This window comes from Trachypithecus francoisi, unplaced genomic scaffold, assembly GCF_009764315.1.
Source record: "Trachypithecus francoisi isolate TF-2019V2 unplaced genomic scaffold, Tfra_2.0 Lachesis_group12, whole genome shotgun sequence".
NCBI classification, from domain to species: domain Eukaryota; kingdom Metazoa; phylum Chordata; class Mammalia; order Primates; family Cercopithecidae; genus Trachypithecus; species Trachypithecus francoisi.
Window position 1 is genome coordinate 24,045,665 of NW_022681457.1, and position 17,327 is coordinate 24,062,991.

The window sequence follows — 17,327 nt, forward strand, 5'->3', positions numbered from 1 at the left end:
ACAGAATTAAACACCAAAGAATTAATTATTTCCAAAAAGAAGGGTAGCTGACTAAAACAAAAAGATTCAGTCCTATTTATGGCACATGATGTGTGGATTCAAAATGAAATAAATGATCCTCCAGCAAAAACCAACTTTTGATTTAACAATTTGGAAAGTGCCTATTTAACAAGCCTATTTCAATTAATGATCTAGAAAGTAGCATTTCTGACCTGATCAGGAAATGTTGTTTCCCTCAATTCCAGATCTTCTTCAGCATATGTCAATATAGTCTTTAGAGAACGTCTTAAGAATTCTTCATTAAAATTCTGAGATGTGCCCACCAAGGAGGATAGTGACATTGTTACCTGCATTTTAACCCTGGCAAAGTTCTGTAACAGAAAAATTGTCCAGTCAATACTTAATATTAAAAAGCTTTAAAAAGTCTGCTATTTTTCCTTGCTAAAAGTATATTTAGTGAAAAAATACCATTCTAAGCAAAATATTTTTTAAAGTAATAAAATATGCATATAAAAATCTTATTTTAGAAAGGATGTAAAACTTAGAATTTTGTTCTGAATAATGTACTATAAAACAGGATTTTTTTTTTTTTTTTTTTTTTGAGACGGAGTCTCGCCCTGTCACCCAGGCTGGAGTGCAGTGGCGCGATCTCGGCTCACTGCAAGCTCCGCCTCCCGGGTTTACGCCATTCTCCTGCCTCAGCCTCCCGAGTAGCTGGGACTACAGGCGCCCGCCATCTCGCCCGGCTAATTTTTTGTATTTTTTTAGTAGAGACGGGGTTTCACCGTGTTAGCCAGGATGGTCTCGATCTCCTGACCTCGTGATCCACCCGTCTCGGCCTCCCAAAGTGCTGGGATTACAGGCTTGAGCCACCGCGCCCGGCCCAAAACAGGATTTTAAGAAGTCATGTGTTAAGAGTTGAATTAGAAATTCTGCTTATGTCTTTACATTTACTTATTATGGGCATATGTTATTAATATAACATTTTACAGATGAGGTTAAATAGCTTGATTGACATTATAAGATTCTTAGATGGTAGATGGGGTATTTAAATTCTAGTCCATTTCATGACATCCACACTATGATGAAAACAATTTAACACACATCATGCATAAAGTAATGTAAGGCAGAATGTTTTGGAGTGACGCCTTTAACAGCTTATAACTTACATTCCTCCTTCTTTTTAGTGTAAATTCATTTCTGCTCCACCATTCTCTACCATGAAATCATTCTTAAGAGATTATTGGTGATAATATATCAATTGTCATATCCAATATTTTTTGCTCAATATTCTACTTCATATCTTTGTATATTTAAATTACTTTCTCCTTGAAAATCTCCTACCTTATCTTCAGTGGCACCACTTTATCCTGGTTTTCTATTCTTTTTCAACTCTTTTTCTGTTTTATTCCTTGGATGTCCTTCCTAAATACCAGTATTCCCAAAGATTCTGTCAAAAAACTTTTCTCACTTAACATACTCTAAAGAGCCTCATCCATGTCTTTGCTTCGACCAGTATATACACGTTTCCATCTCCAGCTGATATTTCTCTGTAGAATTCCAGGCTATTATAGTTTACTAGATAGCACCATCTGAATGTCTCATAGGTACCACAAAGTCAACATGTCTACAATACGTTCTCTCCCTATTGATTATCTAAAAAAGTGATACTATTCTTGTAGGCATGCCAAAAATCTAGGGGTCCCCTATTCATTCTCCCCTCTCATTTTTCATACCATAAATCCAAATCTACACCATCTCCTAATGTGATCCAATATATCCTTTTTCCATTCCCAATGCCTTTGCTTTATTTTACACCCTCACCATTTCTTATTTGGATTACTGTAATAACTTCCTAATGGATCTCCATGCCTTTTTCTTTCAAATCTCTCAGTCTAACCTCTACCTAGCACTAGGGAACTTTCTGTAAAATGCAAATCTGAACATGTTCCTCCTCTCCTTAAAATGCCCCTAAGGCAGTTGTCCAAAGTTTTAAGGATAAAATTCAAGAATTCAACTCAGTAAATATGTCACACTACATAGTAGGCACTGAGAGTATGGTGATAAAATAATTTATAGTTGGCTAGGATAAAGGTGTAACTGAAAAAGCTAAGCCTTTTCAATACTAAGACAAATATTCTAGAAAAGGCATTTAATTGTAAACATAAAGAAAATCTCATGAGCAGCTGGAGGAAATAACATTATTTAAAACAGAGAAAAATATCAGGCTACCTTTCAATGCATCTACAACAATATTTAATGTCAGAAGACAATGGTACTCAAGTACCCTTTTCTCCTATGAGGTGTTCTTTATCTGGTAAGTTTTGCTGATTTTTCTCATGCTTATTATTATTCAAAGTATAAGGCAAAAATTTCATAACCACCCTTGCTGTCCTACAAGTACAGACAACTTTAAACAATCAAGAACTAGGAAAATTGGCCAGGTGCAATGGTTACTGCCTGTAATCCCAACACTCTGGGTGGTCAAGGTGGGGGGACAGCTTGAGCTCAGGAGTTCTGGGCTACCGTGAAGTACCATCATGCCACTGCAGTCTAGCCTGGGTGACAGGAAGAAACGCTGTCTCTATTTTTAAAAGTGGGGTGAGTGGGGCGGGCAGGGTGAGGTGGCTCACATCTGCAGTCCCAGCACTTTGGGAGGCCATGCAGGAAGGACTGCCTGAGCCTAGGAGTTCAAGATCAGACTGGGCAACAAAGTGAGTTCCTGTCTCTACTGAAAAAAAACAAAACACCACTTGGAAAATATTACTCCTAAGAACCTTGATGAGGACAACATTTAGCTAAATAAAAGATAATTATAGCCCAAAAAAACTGGTGGTGAGCAATATTTCATTTTACAACTAAGACTATGAACTAAGACTGAAATGTTACAGCTAAGAAAAAAACTAGGAGGGTGAGAAAGGAGATGGAAAGAAATACTTAACAATCTACAGGCCGGGCGCGGTGGCTCAAGCCTGTAATCCCAGCACTTTGGGAGGCCGAGACGGGCGGATCACGAGGACAGGAGATTGAGACCATCCTGGCTAACACGGTGAAACCCCGTCTCTACTAAAAACTACAAAAAACTAGCCGGGCGAGGTGGCGGCGCCTGTGGTCCCAGCTACCCGGGAGGCGGAGCTTGCAGTGAGCTGAGATCCGGCCACAGCACTCCAGCCTGGGTGACAGAGCGAGACTCCGTCTCAAAAAAAAAAAAAAAAAAAAAAAAAAAAAAATCTACAGTAGACATAAAACAAATAACGTTATTTGAAGGTGGCAATTAAATCAAGTGAAGTACATGCAGATTCAACAATACAAATGTAAACAGTAAGAAAGATACTTTTTTGAAATACTGAGGTACAAAGAATGACAGGGTGGAGGAGAGAAAGAAAATCAGCAATTTTATTACTGTTCATTAAAGGGAGTTAATAGATACTTATCTCAAGTAGAGTTTCTCAATTTTTTTTCATTATTGTCCCTCTTATAAATATTTTTGAACAATTTTTCTAATTACATCCCTATGATATTTTAATATCAGAGATGTATACATCTGTTTATGCACTCTATGTATATCTGGATTGATATACACATAAGAAAGTAAATATAAAGCTTACTCTTTTTACTTGATGCAAGGTTATGAATGACTAGATAAAAATTTTAAGTTAAAAATCTGAAAATGATTTACATTTAGCTTACCTTTATGGGCTGGTTTTCTGAAAAACTTTTAATATAATCTTTTAGCTTAAATAAACTGTAATGTATCAAATTACACAAATAAATTAGCAACTTATATAACTACAAAAGCAGCAATGTAATCAATTTTTTTAAACCATTCAAAACTGCTACTTATCCAGCAAAAGAATTAAAAATTAATTTCTTAAAAATATTTCAGTGAACTTTCACTATTTGCTTGACAAAAGAAAATAAATTCTGGCTACTATATATTCATTTAGATATTGTTGACTTTTTTCTTTTCAGCAACTGACATGATTAAAAATGGCTTGAATAACTTTTGTAGAATGAAGTAATAAATTGGAAAGTTTTTTTCTTGGGCTTAATTTTCAAAGCCCAAGTCACACACGAATGCACTGATAACCAAACATAAACAATATCCACAAGGCAACCAATGGAAGCAACCTCTTGCCATATGACTGAGATCAAGCAATTGATTAAAAGTCTCCAATGACAGTCATTTATTCTCCAGTTTATAACCCAATTTTGCATACATTTTGTTTTTTATTTTCCAAGAACTTAATGTCACTGCTGCTCATATGATACCCAATAACACCAATGAGAGAAATAAATACTAAGCAATGCCATGTTGTTGGGTAGTGTTGAGCTTTGGAGGACCATAAGCTAAGATGTTTCTCATCCTCCACAAAAACCAATTTTCACTCCCTTGGTGGTAATACTGCCCTGGTTGAGAATGCATGATCTAAAGAAATAGAGGATTAGGGGTATTACATGACTATAAAGGCAACCATTAGAGCAAACCCAGAAATTTTGCTAAATATGATGAACACTACATACCCAAAACAAGGTAAACAGACCATACAGTGTAAGATGAAAACAACCAACACACATTTTTTTCAAAGGGGAGGCAAGAGGGAAAGGCATAACAAAATAATAAAATAGGATTCCAGGACATATGTAATATAATAACAAGTATGAAAGGTTTCATTCAATTAAAGGTTGGATCACAAAGCAAAACTCAACTCTTATGTTGTATATGAGAGGCACACTTAAAATAAAGTGAAAATTAAAGAACAGGCAAAAGCAAATAAAGTAAGTTCAAATTAAAAAGAAAGCAGAGGTCAAAATCTTAATACCATAAGAGATGAAATTCAGGCCAAAAAATAAAATAGAATAAAGGTTTTAAATAAAACCAACACAAGTTCTTTTAAATTCCAAAGGAGAAAAATTCTTAAGAAAATATAGTAGTTATGAGTATTAGTACACCAAATAAAAGCTGAAGGAGAAACAGACAAACACAGTTACAGGCTTTAATTTACTTCTACCAAGTGGAAAAAAAACAATGATATGGAGTCTATGTGATTAATAAGGTGTATTTATCTGGTATATATTTAACTCAATATTCTGAAAACAGAAATACTCCCCTTTTAAAGATTTTTTGTAGAACACTCATAAAAATAGATTATATTTAGACACACAAATACACAGATCCACAGTAAAGAAAGGGAGAAACAGAATATACACTGTACAATCACAATGTAATAAAGCTGAAAATTAACATTAAAAAAATTTTTTTTTTGAGATAGGATCTCACTCTGTCACTCAGGCTGGAGTACAGTGGTGTGTTCACAGCTCACGGCAACCTCACACTCCTGGGCTCAAAGGGAGCCTCTCACCTCAGCCTCCTGAGTAGCTGGGACCACAAGCACGGGCCACCCAGCTTGGCTAGTCTTTTTTTGCAGAGACAGGGTTTTACTATGTCACCCAGGCTGATCTCAAACTCCTGGCCTCAAGTAATCTTCCTTCCTCGGCCACCCAAAGTGTTGGGATTATAGGTGTGAGTCACTGGAACCAGCCAAAACTTTGAAACAAAAAGGCTACTCAACTCTTTGGGTTAAAAAGAAAATACAAACTGAAATGACAAGATTACTAAATATTAGAACCAAGGAGATGCCAAAAATAGTGCTTAAAGGAAAATTCAAGGTCTTAAATACTTACATACGCAAAAATAAATGAACTAAATATTTGACTCAAAAGGAAAAATATAACACGTGAATATAACATATAATAAAAGACTTAAATGAAAAAATGGAATTCTTCAAAGGCTGTGACATGTAATTGTAAAATATCAAGCCAAGATACTTAAACTTTTATTTCTTTTTACTTAGGGACAATTAAAATTTAAAATTGCTCAATGTACATTTATATTCTAAGTGTGTACTAATATACATACATACATACATATGATATGCACACAATTAGAGATTTGGATTTTTGTAAGATATACACAGAATGAGAAATATCAAGATAGCCTATGATTAGACTTAAAATATACAAAAAACTCCATGCTCTCCGAAAACTGATTTAATAACTATCAGCAGAAGTTATATTTCATTATGAATACAGAGAACTTTCATGATTAAATACTTACATTCCCAATCTCAAAGTTTTGCCTCATTAGAAGGTAAAGGGAGGCACTGGCGTGTGACCGTATTGTACTGATGCTACTGCTACAGTGTCGGAGAAGCCTGAGGCATAAATCAGCACACTGCTCTGTCTCTTCTTCAAATAAGAGTTCAGGAAACTGTAAAACAACAACAAACCACCACTGAATTTTTACAGTAAAAGTTCCTGAGATATGTTAATACAACCTGAGCTGGAGATTTGTTAATATAGCCCAGAAATTTGCTAATATAGCCCAGAAATTAAAAGAATGGTTAGGACGATATTAGCTAATAGTTAATAGTGTGAGACACAGAGTCAAACTGGGTTCAAATGTTGATTATGCCACTTACTAACTAGTAGTGTGACCTTGGACAAGTTTTCTCATCCACAAAATAGGCCTAATAATATATCTACAAGGGATTGTTGTGAAGCTTCTATCAGAATGTGCATAAAACACTTAGTAATCAACATACATGAATTCCACATTTATTACAAAATAATACATAAGTTATTTTCATCAATGTCTCTGCACTCCATCTTCTAGGATGATTAAAATGAAATAGCTACCTTCAAAATTTAAGAATATACATATTTCTGAGGGAAAACAAATATAAGAAGTAAATATTTAAAGCAGTTGAACACACACACACCTTCTTTTCCATTCATCATAAAATAATTTCAGTGGGTTGAATTGCTTATATATTGAATTCTTTATAAATTGAGTTTTTTTTAAAAAACAGAACCAAGTGGAGAGAAAACAAGAGAAGCCCGACATTTAAGATTGGCTATTAATTTCAGGCCCTTCTCCACATCCAAGTTACTGTTTTTTAAACCAGAACTGGTTAAAGGTGATTCGAATAAATGAAAAATTCCAAAAGGCAGGCAGCAGTAGAGAGGCAAAGAAGAATCAAGCGTCTTAGGTTATTATTTAAATTTTAACTACACATATTCATTAATATATTATTACATATACTAACCAATGAATGTGTCAAATGATCTTAGACAATGTTAACAAAGAAAACAAAGTCTGACAACACTGCAGGTATAAAATAACCCACCTTTGAAACCAAGGCTCTCTGTGTAGCAAAACAGTGTTGTAGATAAACTGCACTTTGGTTACAGGCCATGCTGTGTAGTAGCACTTTTAGCACTCCACCAAGAATGCTCTCTTTGGATTCCGTTACAGAAACAGTCTGCAATTTAAAAATAAACAAATAAAATAGAGATGTACCTGCAATTTAGTTAGGGAGGTTACAGGCCTCCCTATGTATAAATAAAGTTTTAAAAGATAAAAAAATATATATATAAGATCTAGGATGGCTTCAAGAAGGATTTGAATAAGAAAAGGGGGAAAAAGAATAAATATAATTTAAATGAGAAAAAAGAGGAGCAAGATACAATGGCAAGAAATCATAAGGTGTTTTTTAGGAAAATTAGTAAGTCAGTCTGAATTGACTTGAGGTTCATGTAGAAAATAACTACAGATAAGGCTGAAAAATAGAGTGGTGCCTGGAGCAAAAAATGTTGCTGGTACACAAATAACCATTCTTTTCTTCTTAAATAACTGAAACCCTGAATTTTAGCTGAAGACTTTGAATCCGGCTACAGAGAGAGGTGAACAAAACAGAAGTCTCATCTTCTGAGTCATGCCCTTAAAAGAAGAAATGTACTCTGTCCCTGCTGTTTCTTTTCACTGAATGAAATACAGACATGACAGCTGCAGCTCAAGCAACCATCTTGGATTAGGTATCTTGGACTTAGTAAATTTTTTATATTTTTAAAACTTTAGTCAGGAAGTCAGGATGATGACTGACAAAATCTTTTTTTTTTTTTTTGAGATGGAGTCTCACTCTGTCACCCAGGCTGAAGTGCAGTGGTTTGGCTCACTGCAACCTCCGCCTCCTGGCTTCAAGTAATTCTTGTGCCTCAGCCTCCTGAGGAGCTGGGATTACAGATGCGCGCCATCACACCCAGTTAGTTTTTTTATTTTTAGTAGAGTCAGGGTTGGCTGGGTGCAGTGGCTCATGCCTGTAATCCCCACACTTTGGGAGGCTGAGGCGGGCGGATCACTTGAGGTCAGGAGTTTGAGACCAGCCTGACCAACATGGAGAAACCCCATCTCTACTAAAAACACAAAATTAGCCAGGTGTGCTGGCACATGCCTGTAATCCCAGCTACTTGGAAGGCTGATGCAGGAGAATCACTCGAACCCGGGAGGCAGAGATTGTAGTGAGTCGAGATCACGCCACTGCACTCCAGCCTGGGCAACAAGAGTGAAACTGTCTCAAAAATAAATAAATAAACAGAGTCAGGGTTTTGCCATGTTGGTCAGGCTGGTCTTGAACTCCTGACTTGAAGTGATCCGCCCACCCCAGCTTCCCAAAGTGCTGGGATTACAGGCGCGAGCCAATGTGCCCAGCCATAAAATATTTTTAAAGGAAAAGTCTCATGAAAATGTACAGAATGGATGGTGGGAAGAACACAGAGTGAGTTATGAAGCAGGTGGCCATTGTAATAGCACTGAAATACGAACCTGGCAGAGCAGTGGTAGGAGAAAAGGAATGGAAGGAATAGGTGAGAGATATATTTACTAAAATGTCTGAGAGATCTTGCTAACTGATTTGAATCCTGGCTCTTCTACATACTAGCTGCGTCATTATGGGCAGTTATTTAACATCTTCGTGCCTAAGTATTCTCATCTACAAAATGAGGATACTGACAGTTTCAATGCCATGAGTTTCTTAGAAGGATCAAATGAGTCAACATTTGTAAAGGGCTTAGGACAATGTTTAACACAGAAAAAACTAAATACATGTCGGCTATCACATTGTTACTACAGGATAATACTGCCTAGAGGGCTACTGTTAGGACCCAACATGATGATTATAGATAAAGAGCCTGAAATACTGCTGTAGTATACAGAGGATACTGCATAAACTCAGTGTATCTATATGTAGCTATAGCTATACATGCATGTTGAATCTCACCTGATGGCAGAACATCCAACTATAAATACTCAGAGGATATTTGGAAATGCAAGACTAGGCCATGAAGGGGAAAGACAAGGAGTTAAAGATTTCATAATCATCCTCCATGAAGAAACAGTTGAAGCTATTGGAATTTATAATTACAAAGAATCTCAGAATGCTTGGAATGAAACTTTTAGGAAGTACTAATATTTAAATGTAATTTTACGGCTCACAGTAAAGACTTTTTCCTCCAACCTCAATTTACCAAATCTATATCTTAAATTTCTCTTCTTTGAATTCTTACCTGAACAACAATCTCTAATGTATCCAAAATGATTAGGTTTGCTTCTGTAGCCAGGTTTCCATCAATCAGTGCTTCGTGTTCAATCTCTGCTCTTGATCTAACACAAAATATTGTAAGAAATTATATTTATCTTTTTGAAAACCACAATTCTGAAAAGACTTAAGGATGCATAGAAATAAAAAATTTCAAACCATTTTCAACATTTGCCCGACAAAAAATTACAAGAGAATAAGAAAAAAGGCAATAGTTTACACATTTATGTGGCTTGTTTGTTAACCACAACAATACACATTTTCTCACCCCATTACAGAAGCTTAATGCCACTAAAAGCACAAATGTTTATGTTTTAGCTTTCAAACATGCAGCAGTTTTATTCTAAGTGACACTGACACTAGGTGGTGCTATGTGGGCTTGTATTTAGGACTGCTTCACAGAAAACAACATTCAAATATTTAGTATTTATCTTACTATTTCAAAGATTTCCAATGTCTGTATTCAGGATAAATGTACTTATTTTGTCTAAGGTTTCATCTAATTTTCCCCCACTTTTTTTAATATAAATATGCTCAGATGATAATTTAACTCTTCAGCGAGACTAGATGTAATCACTCATTGCAAACAAAACAATTTAGGGAAAAAAGGACGTGAGGTGATGAATATGCTAGTTAGCTTGCCTGTGGTAATCACTTCACAATTGTACACATATATTAAAAGGTCATGTTATATTCTGTAAATATACACAATTTTTGTCAATTATAACTCAACAAAGCTAGAAAAATAAAAAGAACAAAACAGTTTGATGCAATAAAGTGGTTTAAACACTAATATTTATAAAAGTATCATTTAATGCAAATAAAAATTTTAAGATATTTACACATGATTTATGAATATAGCCAACATTTTTGTTTTAGCAATAACAGATATACAGGCACTATATATTATACCAAAGTAGACAAAATAACACATAAAGTACAAGGACATATTAAATGCTAGCTTTTCTAAGTTTTTAGATCTAGAAGTCTGTGAATCTTTATTATTACCACTAAGGAGAATACTTCATTAATTTACATTTTACAAATTCAATTTAAGAATAAAAGCACTTTGAGAGGCTGAGGCAGGGGATCACTTGAGCCCAGGAGTGAAGAGACCAGCCTGCACAACATGGTAAAACCCTGTCTCCACTAAAAAAAATACAAAAATTATCCGGGTGTGGTGGTGCACAGCTACTTGGGAGGCTGAGGTGGGAGGCTCACCTAAGCCCAGGAGGTCAAGGCTACAGTGAGTCATGATTGTGCCACTGCACTTTGGCCTGAGTGAGAGTGAGACCTTTTCTCAAAAAAAAAAAAAATAATAAAATACAATTATCAACATTACAACATTAAACTAGAAAACAAAATATTTAATGTTCAAACTTAAAATTTCCAGTGACATTTTATAAAGAAACATAAGATGGTTTAAACAAAAAGAATCAGGAGAACACCAAAAAAGTCTCCCTCAAAACACAGCAAGGTAAACCAAGAGAACATGTTCTACAAATGCAGAAATAAAACAATATACTGAGAGTGTAGCACCTGGCTAATCTGTGATTTCTAAAAAATAACACAAGTAGAAAAAACATCAGAGAAATAGATTTGGACAGATGGAGAAAAAGAAAGGAAAGCGCATATTCCAAGGTTAAGAATTTTAATATTACATTCAATATCTGATTATTTCAAGCTCTCATACATACGGTACTGAAACTTGTTTCCTCTTTGTTATGATTTAACCGTCTGTGAGAAAACACTGGTGAAAGTTTATTTGTGAGAATCTTCTGAGGCTTGGGCTGATGACAGTTCTCAGACGCGGTAATCAATCATCTTGGTTTGCCTTAGGATAGGACTAAGGGGGCTCCCTGGGATGTGGGACAATATGCGCTATAACTGGGAGAGTGCTAGGCAAACCTGAATGAGTTGGTCACTCCATTCTCAAAGTTTTATGGGCCAGTGAAGCTACTTGCAGGCTAACTTAAAATTATAAATTCTCAAGAGAAAAATTTTAGCCCCTTGACTCAATGCCAAATCTCAAGCCAGGCAAGTTTACCTGCAGCCACTTGGGCAGTGAGAAGACTCATGTAAGTGCATTGCAGGTGTTTATGGCAGTAGTATCAGTCAATGTATCAAGTCTGCCTTCATGCTAGAAACAGAAGACCTGTATTGTTTTGTCTTTCTTGAATTATATTATAAGCTCCATGAAGACAAATGTCAGGTTTCTAATTCTTTGTAATATTTGAAATATTAGTTCATCAGGAGGCGGAGGTTGCGGTGAGCCGAAATCAGGCCACTGCACTCCAGCCTGGGCAACAGAGCAAGACTCCGTCTCAAAAAAAAAAAAAAAAAAAAAAAAAAAATTAGTTCAATGTGACACCTAAAATATGTTCCAAAAATAGTTGCTGAATGCATTTTCCAAGAGGATGTTTTAGAGAAAATGGAGTTTAAAATACAACATTTTGCCTTACTATACCACATGAGAAGTTCTTCCTCCAATCTTTTTAAATCTAAAATTTTAAAATTAAATATTTTGTCCAAGACTTAATAAGTATATTTATTAAATGTAAATACTAAATACAAATATAAAGTAAAAGTTATCAATTTCCTCTTGCATTTTAAAATTCAACACACCCATCAGTAACATAAAATAGAAAGCTCTATTACTTGTCAAGCTTCTCTGTGTTTTGACGCCAGTGAGTCATATCTTTTCTCCATCTCAAATTTTCCTGACTTCCAAAGGCACTTCCAGATGGACTTCTCTCTGTCAAATAAATTTCAAAGCCAATTTTCAAATGATATTTCAGTTGGACCACATATATGTATACTTGCAATCATGTAAGAAATACAATAATTTGTACAAGCCATTTTATCCTCAGTACAAGTAGAAAAACCTGACAATGATGCTTTTTATTAAAAATTTTCACAATAATTTCAGAAGAAATGTACTTGCTATATGCAGTATTTTTTTGAAAACAATATCCATTTAAATAAGCAAATGTTCTAACATTGATTTTCTTAAAATCTTAACCATGGCTTATAAGGCCCTACATGATATGACTTTATTTCCTACCATTCTTCCTCTTGCTTACTGCTTTCTGTTTTCCTTGCAAATCTATCAGTATATATTTTGACTACGTTTCTGACTTACAACCTGAGCAGTGGTTGTTGTTCCTTTTTCTTAATTGTTCTTCTCACAAATTTTCATTTATCATCTCCTTAGAAAGGCCTCCCACTCTCCCATACCTCCTTTTCCTTTTCCTTTGCTTTATTCCTTTCCATAACACTTACGACCACAAGTATATAAGCTCCTTAAGAACAGAAATGGTATGTACTTTGTTCAGCATGTTATGTCTAGGCTGATAAATTGGTGCATACTGAGAGCTCAGTAAGTTTCTGTTTAATACATAAACAAAATAGGAAGGACTCCTAAAGTAATTACTTCTTTCGGTCTATATAAGGCAGAACAAGAGGAAGAATGGAGTTTTCCCTTAAGAGGTTTCTAGGTTTGAAGGCAGACTGCATATATGGGTTCCTTTAAGGGGTGGCAGCTATAGAAATGATTCATACAAATCCATTAGAAGTGGAGACAGCATTGAGAATGTGGATAATACACAATATACATTTAAACAATGGACTCAGTCATAATTTCAAAGTTTCAATTACAAAACTGCTTGTTTTTGAAAATGATAAGTTTAAATTGGTTGAGAGGATGGAAGAACAATGAAAGTAAAAGTTCAGAGTTCAAATAGAAATTTTTAAAAATACTGAAAAACAAATACAAAAGAATACAACTATATATGTCAATTAAAGAAATACAAAAAATACTGAGAAATAAGAATGATTTCCTGCAAAATAAAGGACATGTCTCTATTTCTTCCAATTTCTTTCCCTTTCCTTTCCTTTCTTTCCTTATCTCTTTCCCTTTTTTAAATTTTGAAATCCATGTCTTTAAGAAATTTATGGAAAAAAAACAAAAAGATATGCCTATATTAAGATAGTTAGCAAAATTAACTATAATTTTCTATCATTTACATTTTTTCCCACGAAACTGTCTCATTAGTTAATAATGTCTTAGAACTGAAAGTTAAGAAAAATAAAAGAATGTCTATTATTAGACCTAATAAACCAATGTCTATTATTGACCTCACTTAAATGTAGAAATGTAAATAAGAATTACAAGACAAATAATAATTACAAGAATTATAAGATAAGAAGAGTTCAACTCTTATATTCAAACAATGATAGATTTCCTGAGGCCACAGGTTAAAAAATGTAACAAGTATATTATTAATAGTTCCATTCTCTCCAAAAATAAACCTCAGGGTTGTGGTATAATAGAAAGAACGCTAAATTAGAAATCAAAAAATCCTGGTTCTGTCACTTAGTTTATGATCTTAGGCAGTTATTTACTTCTTTGTGTTTTATTTTCTTAATCTAAAAGATGACTATAATTATTCATTAGGTTTTGGTAATAATTAAATGATCTCAGTAAAAGTTAATTTTCATACGTTTTCAGAGGGTTTCTTTTCTTTTTTTTTTTTTTTTGAGACGGAGTCTTGCTAGGTCACCCAGGCTGGATTGCAGTGGCGCGATCTCGGCTCACTGCAAGCTCCACCTCCCGGGTTCACGCCATTCTCCTGCCTCAGCCTCCTGAGTAGCTGGGACTACAGGCACCTGCCACCACGCCTGGCTAATTTTTTTGTATTTTTAGTAGAGACGGGGTTTCACCATGTTAGCCAGGATGGTCTTGATCTCCTGACCTCGTGATCCATCCGCCTCGGCCTCCCAAAGTGCTGGGATTACAGGCGTGAGCCACTGTGCCCAGCCAAGGGTTTCCATATATAATGAACGAAAACCCAAAAGTACACCTTAAATTGTGTATAACTAAAGTGAAAAAATGGTGCTCTACTAATTTTTTTTAAAGGCAAAGACTGTCTTTTCATTATTACAAAACACACAGTATATAAATGATAAACAGATGATTATTATGCTAATGGACTGTCAGAAAACAATTAAAAATCCATTCACACTTACATTCATATTTTAAGTCAACAAATACATATTGTGCTGTTGGCATGTATCATCTACACAGATGACCAACCCATGGTCCTGGCCTTAAGAAACTCTTAGCAACAGTTTTGTCTGTATGTCACTTTAGAATTTACAAAACGTTTCCACATACATGATTACTATAAAGATGATAAGATCAGTTAGTTACACTATCTTCTAAATTCTGAAAACAATCACAAATTTATAAGGAAAAGGAAGGTGGGGAGATTAAGTGACTTGGCCAAGGTTATTTGGCTAATAATGGGTAGCAGATCTGGGATTAGAAAACCAGTCTCAAATGCTACTAAACTGTTTTGTCTCACTGATACTTGAGTTTGATGGGCAATATTTTTGCCCTATATACAGGGCATATTAATTCATTTTGCAAATAAAGAGTAAAAATGGGCCAGGCATGGTGGCTCACAGCACCGTGAGAGGCCAATGTGGGAGGATCACTTGAGCTCAGGAATTCAAGACTAGCCTGGGCAATATAGTGAGACCGTTTCTAAAAAAAAAAAAATTAGTTGGACATGGTGGTTCACACCTGTAGTCCCAGCTACCAGGGTATGTGTGCATTGGGGGGTGAAGGTGGAAGAATTGCTTGGGCAAGGGAGGTCAATGCTGCAGTAAGCCACGATCACACCACTGTGCTCCAGCTTGGGTGACAGAGGGTGAATCTGTCTCAATTAAAAAAAAAAAAAGAAAAAAAAAAAGGTAAAAATAGATGTTACATAGAATCATCCCTAATGTAAACTATGGACTCTGGGTGATGATGTGTTAATGTAGGTTCACCAGTTACAATAAATGCACCTCTGATGGCAGATGTTAATAATGGGGGAGGCTATGCATGCTAAGGGGTATATGGGAAATCTCTGTACTTTTGCTCAGTTTTACTATGAACTTAAAACTGCTCTACAAAAATAAAGTCTTTTTAAAAAGGGAAGATGGATGCTATTAATTATATAAGGGCAACAGGTATGAACCAAGACTATCTAGAGAAAACTGGGGGGTATGTTGACTCACCTTAATCATAATTCTAACTTGTATTACTGCAGAGAAATGATTATTCTAGTTAATTTACAGTTACACTTAAAATGCTTTTTGAAAAGCATAGGATTGACATTTAAGACTAGCAACAATAATCATTACAATATATAACTCAAGGAAATTGAAGAAATTCTCACCAGGAGGAGAAGCTATTGTGTACGTACCGAGCTGTCCTCGGCTTCGGCGTACCATTTCTTGCCTAGCTCCTATGCTCCCAAGGATAGCTTCTTCAAGCTTTGCTCTCATGTCTTTTGATTTCTTAAAGGTCAAGCTATTCATTCTTTCAAACACTTTTTTCCCCTAAAATGTAAACATTAGAAGAGAACAGGTTTTGAGGAAATTTTCTTCTATTTTTTCCACATTATGTTTCCTTTCTTGTTCTTTGCAATGGTATAATGATCACTTACTTTATACTCAAAGCAAGATACACAGAGATAAAGCAGATCTAACAGCCGGTTTAGTTGTAAGACTGAGAGATCTGTAAACCACTTCTGTAGAACTGTTTCATCTGCATTTTTGAGAACCCAAAGTAGACAGATCAAAAGGCTTCGACTTGATTCTGCCGAAAAGGTAGTGTGTTGTCTGCCACTCTGAAAATAAAGAGCAGTAGAATGAGACAGATGGATCAATGACCATTTCTTGTTTTTTGGCTATCAACTGTTCTCTTCTAAAAACGATAAAACAAAAATTGCTTAAAAATAATATAATTAAAAAGAACCATTTTAGACAACACTTGTATAAAAGGATCATATATAACCTTAAGATTAAGAGCCTGAAGTTTAATGAAACTTTCCTGCTAATAGAAGTTTGTTGTAATCTACTGCATGACTGTCAGTAGAGGATAAACAAACGTTAATAAAAAACATAAAGATAAAAACAAAAAGATTCTACCATTAAAAACTAAAAGATATACATCACAGAATATCAGATATAATGAAAATAAAGGAAAAAAGCAACTGACTCACAGTAAATAAGAGTGGACTAAGAGTAGAAAGTACGACAAAATTGGGTATGTCAGACTTAGAAGACTATTGTTTCTAATCAAGCACCACTGATACAAAGAGGAAAAGTCTTAGGCCATACAGAAGTAAAAAGGTATTTCTACTTATAGTATATAAGGTTGAAACGCTATTTTCAATCACCAATCTATATTAGTATACAGTATGTAAAACAGAAATGAAAAACTAAATAAAAACATATTTACAGTACCATTTATTGGACATACACTCTGTTTCAGTCATCATACTAAGCACTTTACATACATTATTTGATTTAGTCCTCCAACAGTATTACCAAGCAGGTTGTATCATCCCAATTTTACAGATAAGAATACAGATGATAATAATAATGATGATGATGACAAAAAATAAAATTTGAAATGTGCAAGAAACTATGCTAATCATGTTTTATTTAGCTCTCACAACAACTGTAAACTATGACATTAACTATTATTATTACGAGTTTACAGGTAAGAAAACTGAAGGCTAATCAAGGGTATCCAGTTAGGAAAAGAAGAAGTCAAATTGTCCCTGTTTGCAGATGACATGATTGTATATTTAGAAAACCCCATCGTCTCAGCCCAAAATCTCCTTAAGCTGATAAGCAACTTCAGCAAAGTCTCAGGATACAAAATTAATGTGCAAAAATCCCAAGCATTCTTATACACCAGTAACAGACAAGCAGAGAGCCAAATCAGGAATCAACTTCCATTCACAATTGCTTCAAAGAGAATAAAATACCTAGGAATCCAGCTTACAAGGGATGTAAAGGACCTCTTCAAGGAGAACTACAAACCACTGC

At 34.9% G+C, this 17,327-nt stretch overlaps 1 protein-coding gene across 13 annotated transcripts in view; it reads right to left on the reverse strand.

Moving 5' to 3' along the window:
- Positions 1–17,327, reverse strand: part of DOCK7 (dedicator of cytokinesis 7) — a 237,039-nt gene that overhangs the window by 43,318 nt on the left and 176,394 nt on the right. For 7 of the 13 annotated variants that reach the window (XM_033225110.1, XM_033225101.1, XM_033225111.1 and 4 more), the window contains 7 exons: positions 15,935–16,117; positions 15,665–15,827; positions 12,096–12,192; positions 9,406–9,502; positions 7,191–7,325; positions 6,119–6,271; positions 213–371 (listed from right to left, as the gene is read on the reverse strand). In XM_033225110.1, the coding sequence (XP_033081001.1) occupies positions 213–371; positions 6,119–6,271; positions 7,191–7,325; positions 9,406–9,502; positions 12,096–12,192; positions 15,665–15,827; positions 15,935–16,117 (987 nt within the window). The remainder of the gene's footprint in view (positions 1–212; positions 372–6,118; positions 6,272–7,190; positions 7,326–9,405; positions 9,503–12,095; positions 12,193–15,664; positions 15,828–15,934; positions 16,118–17,327) is intronic. The other 6 variants (XM_033225112.1, XM_033225108.1, XM_033225113.1 and 3 more) reach the window with 1 other exon arrangement.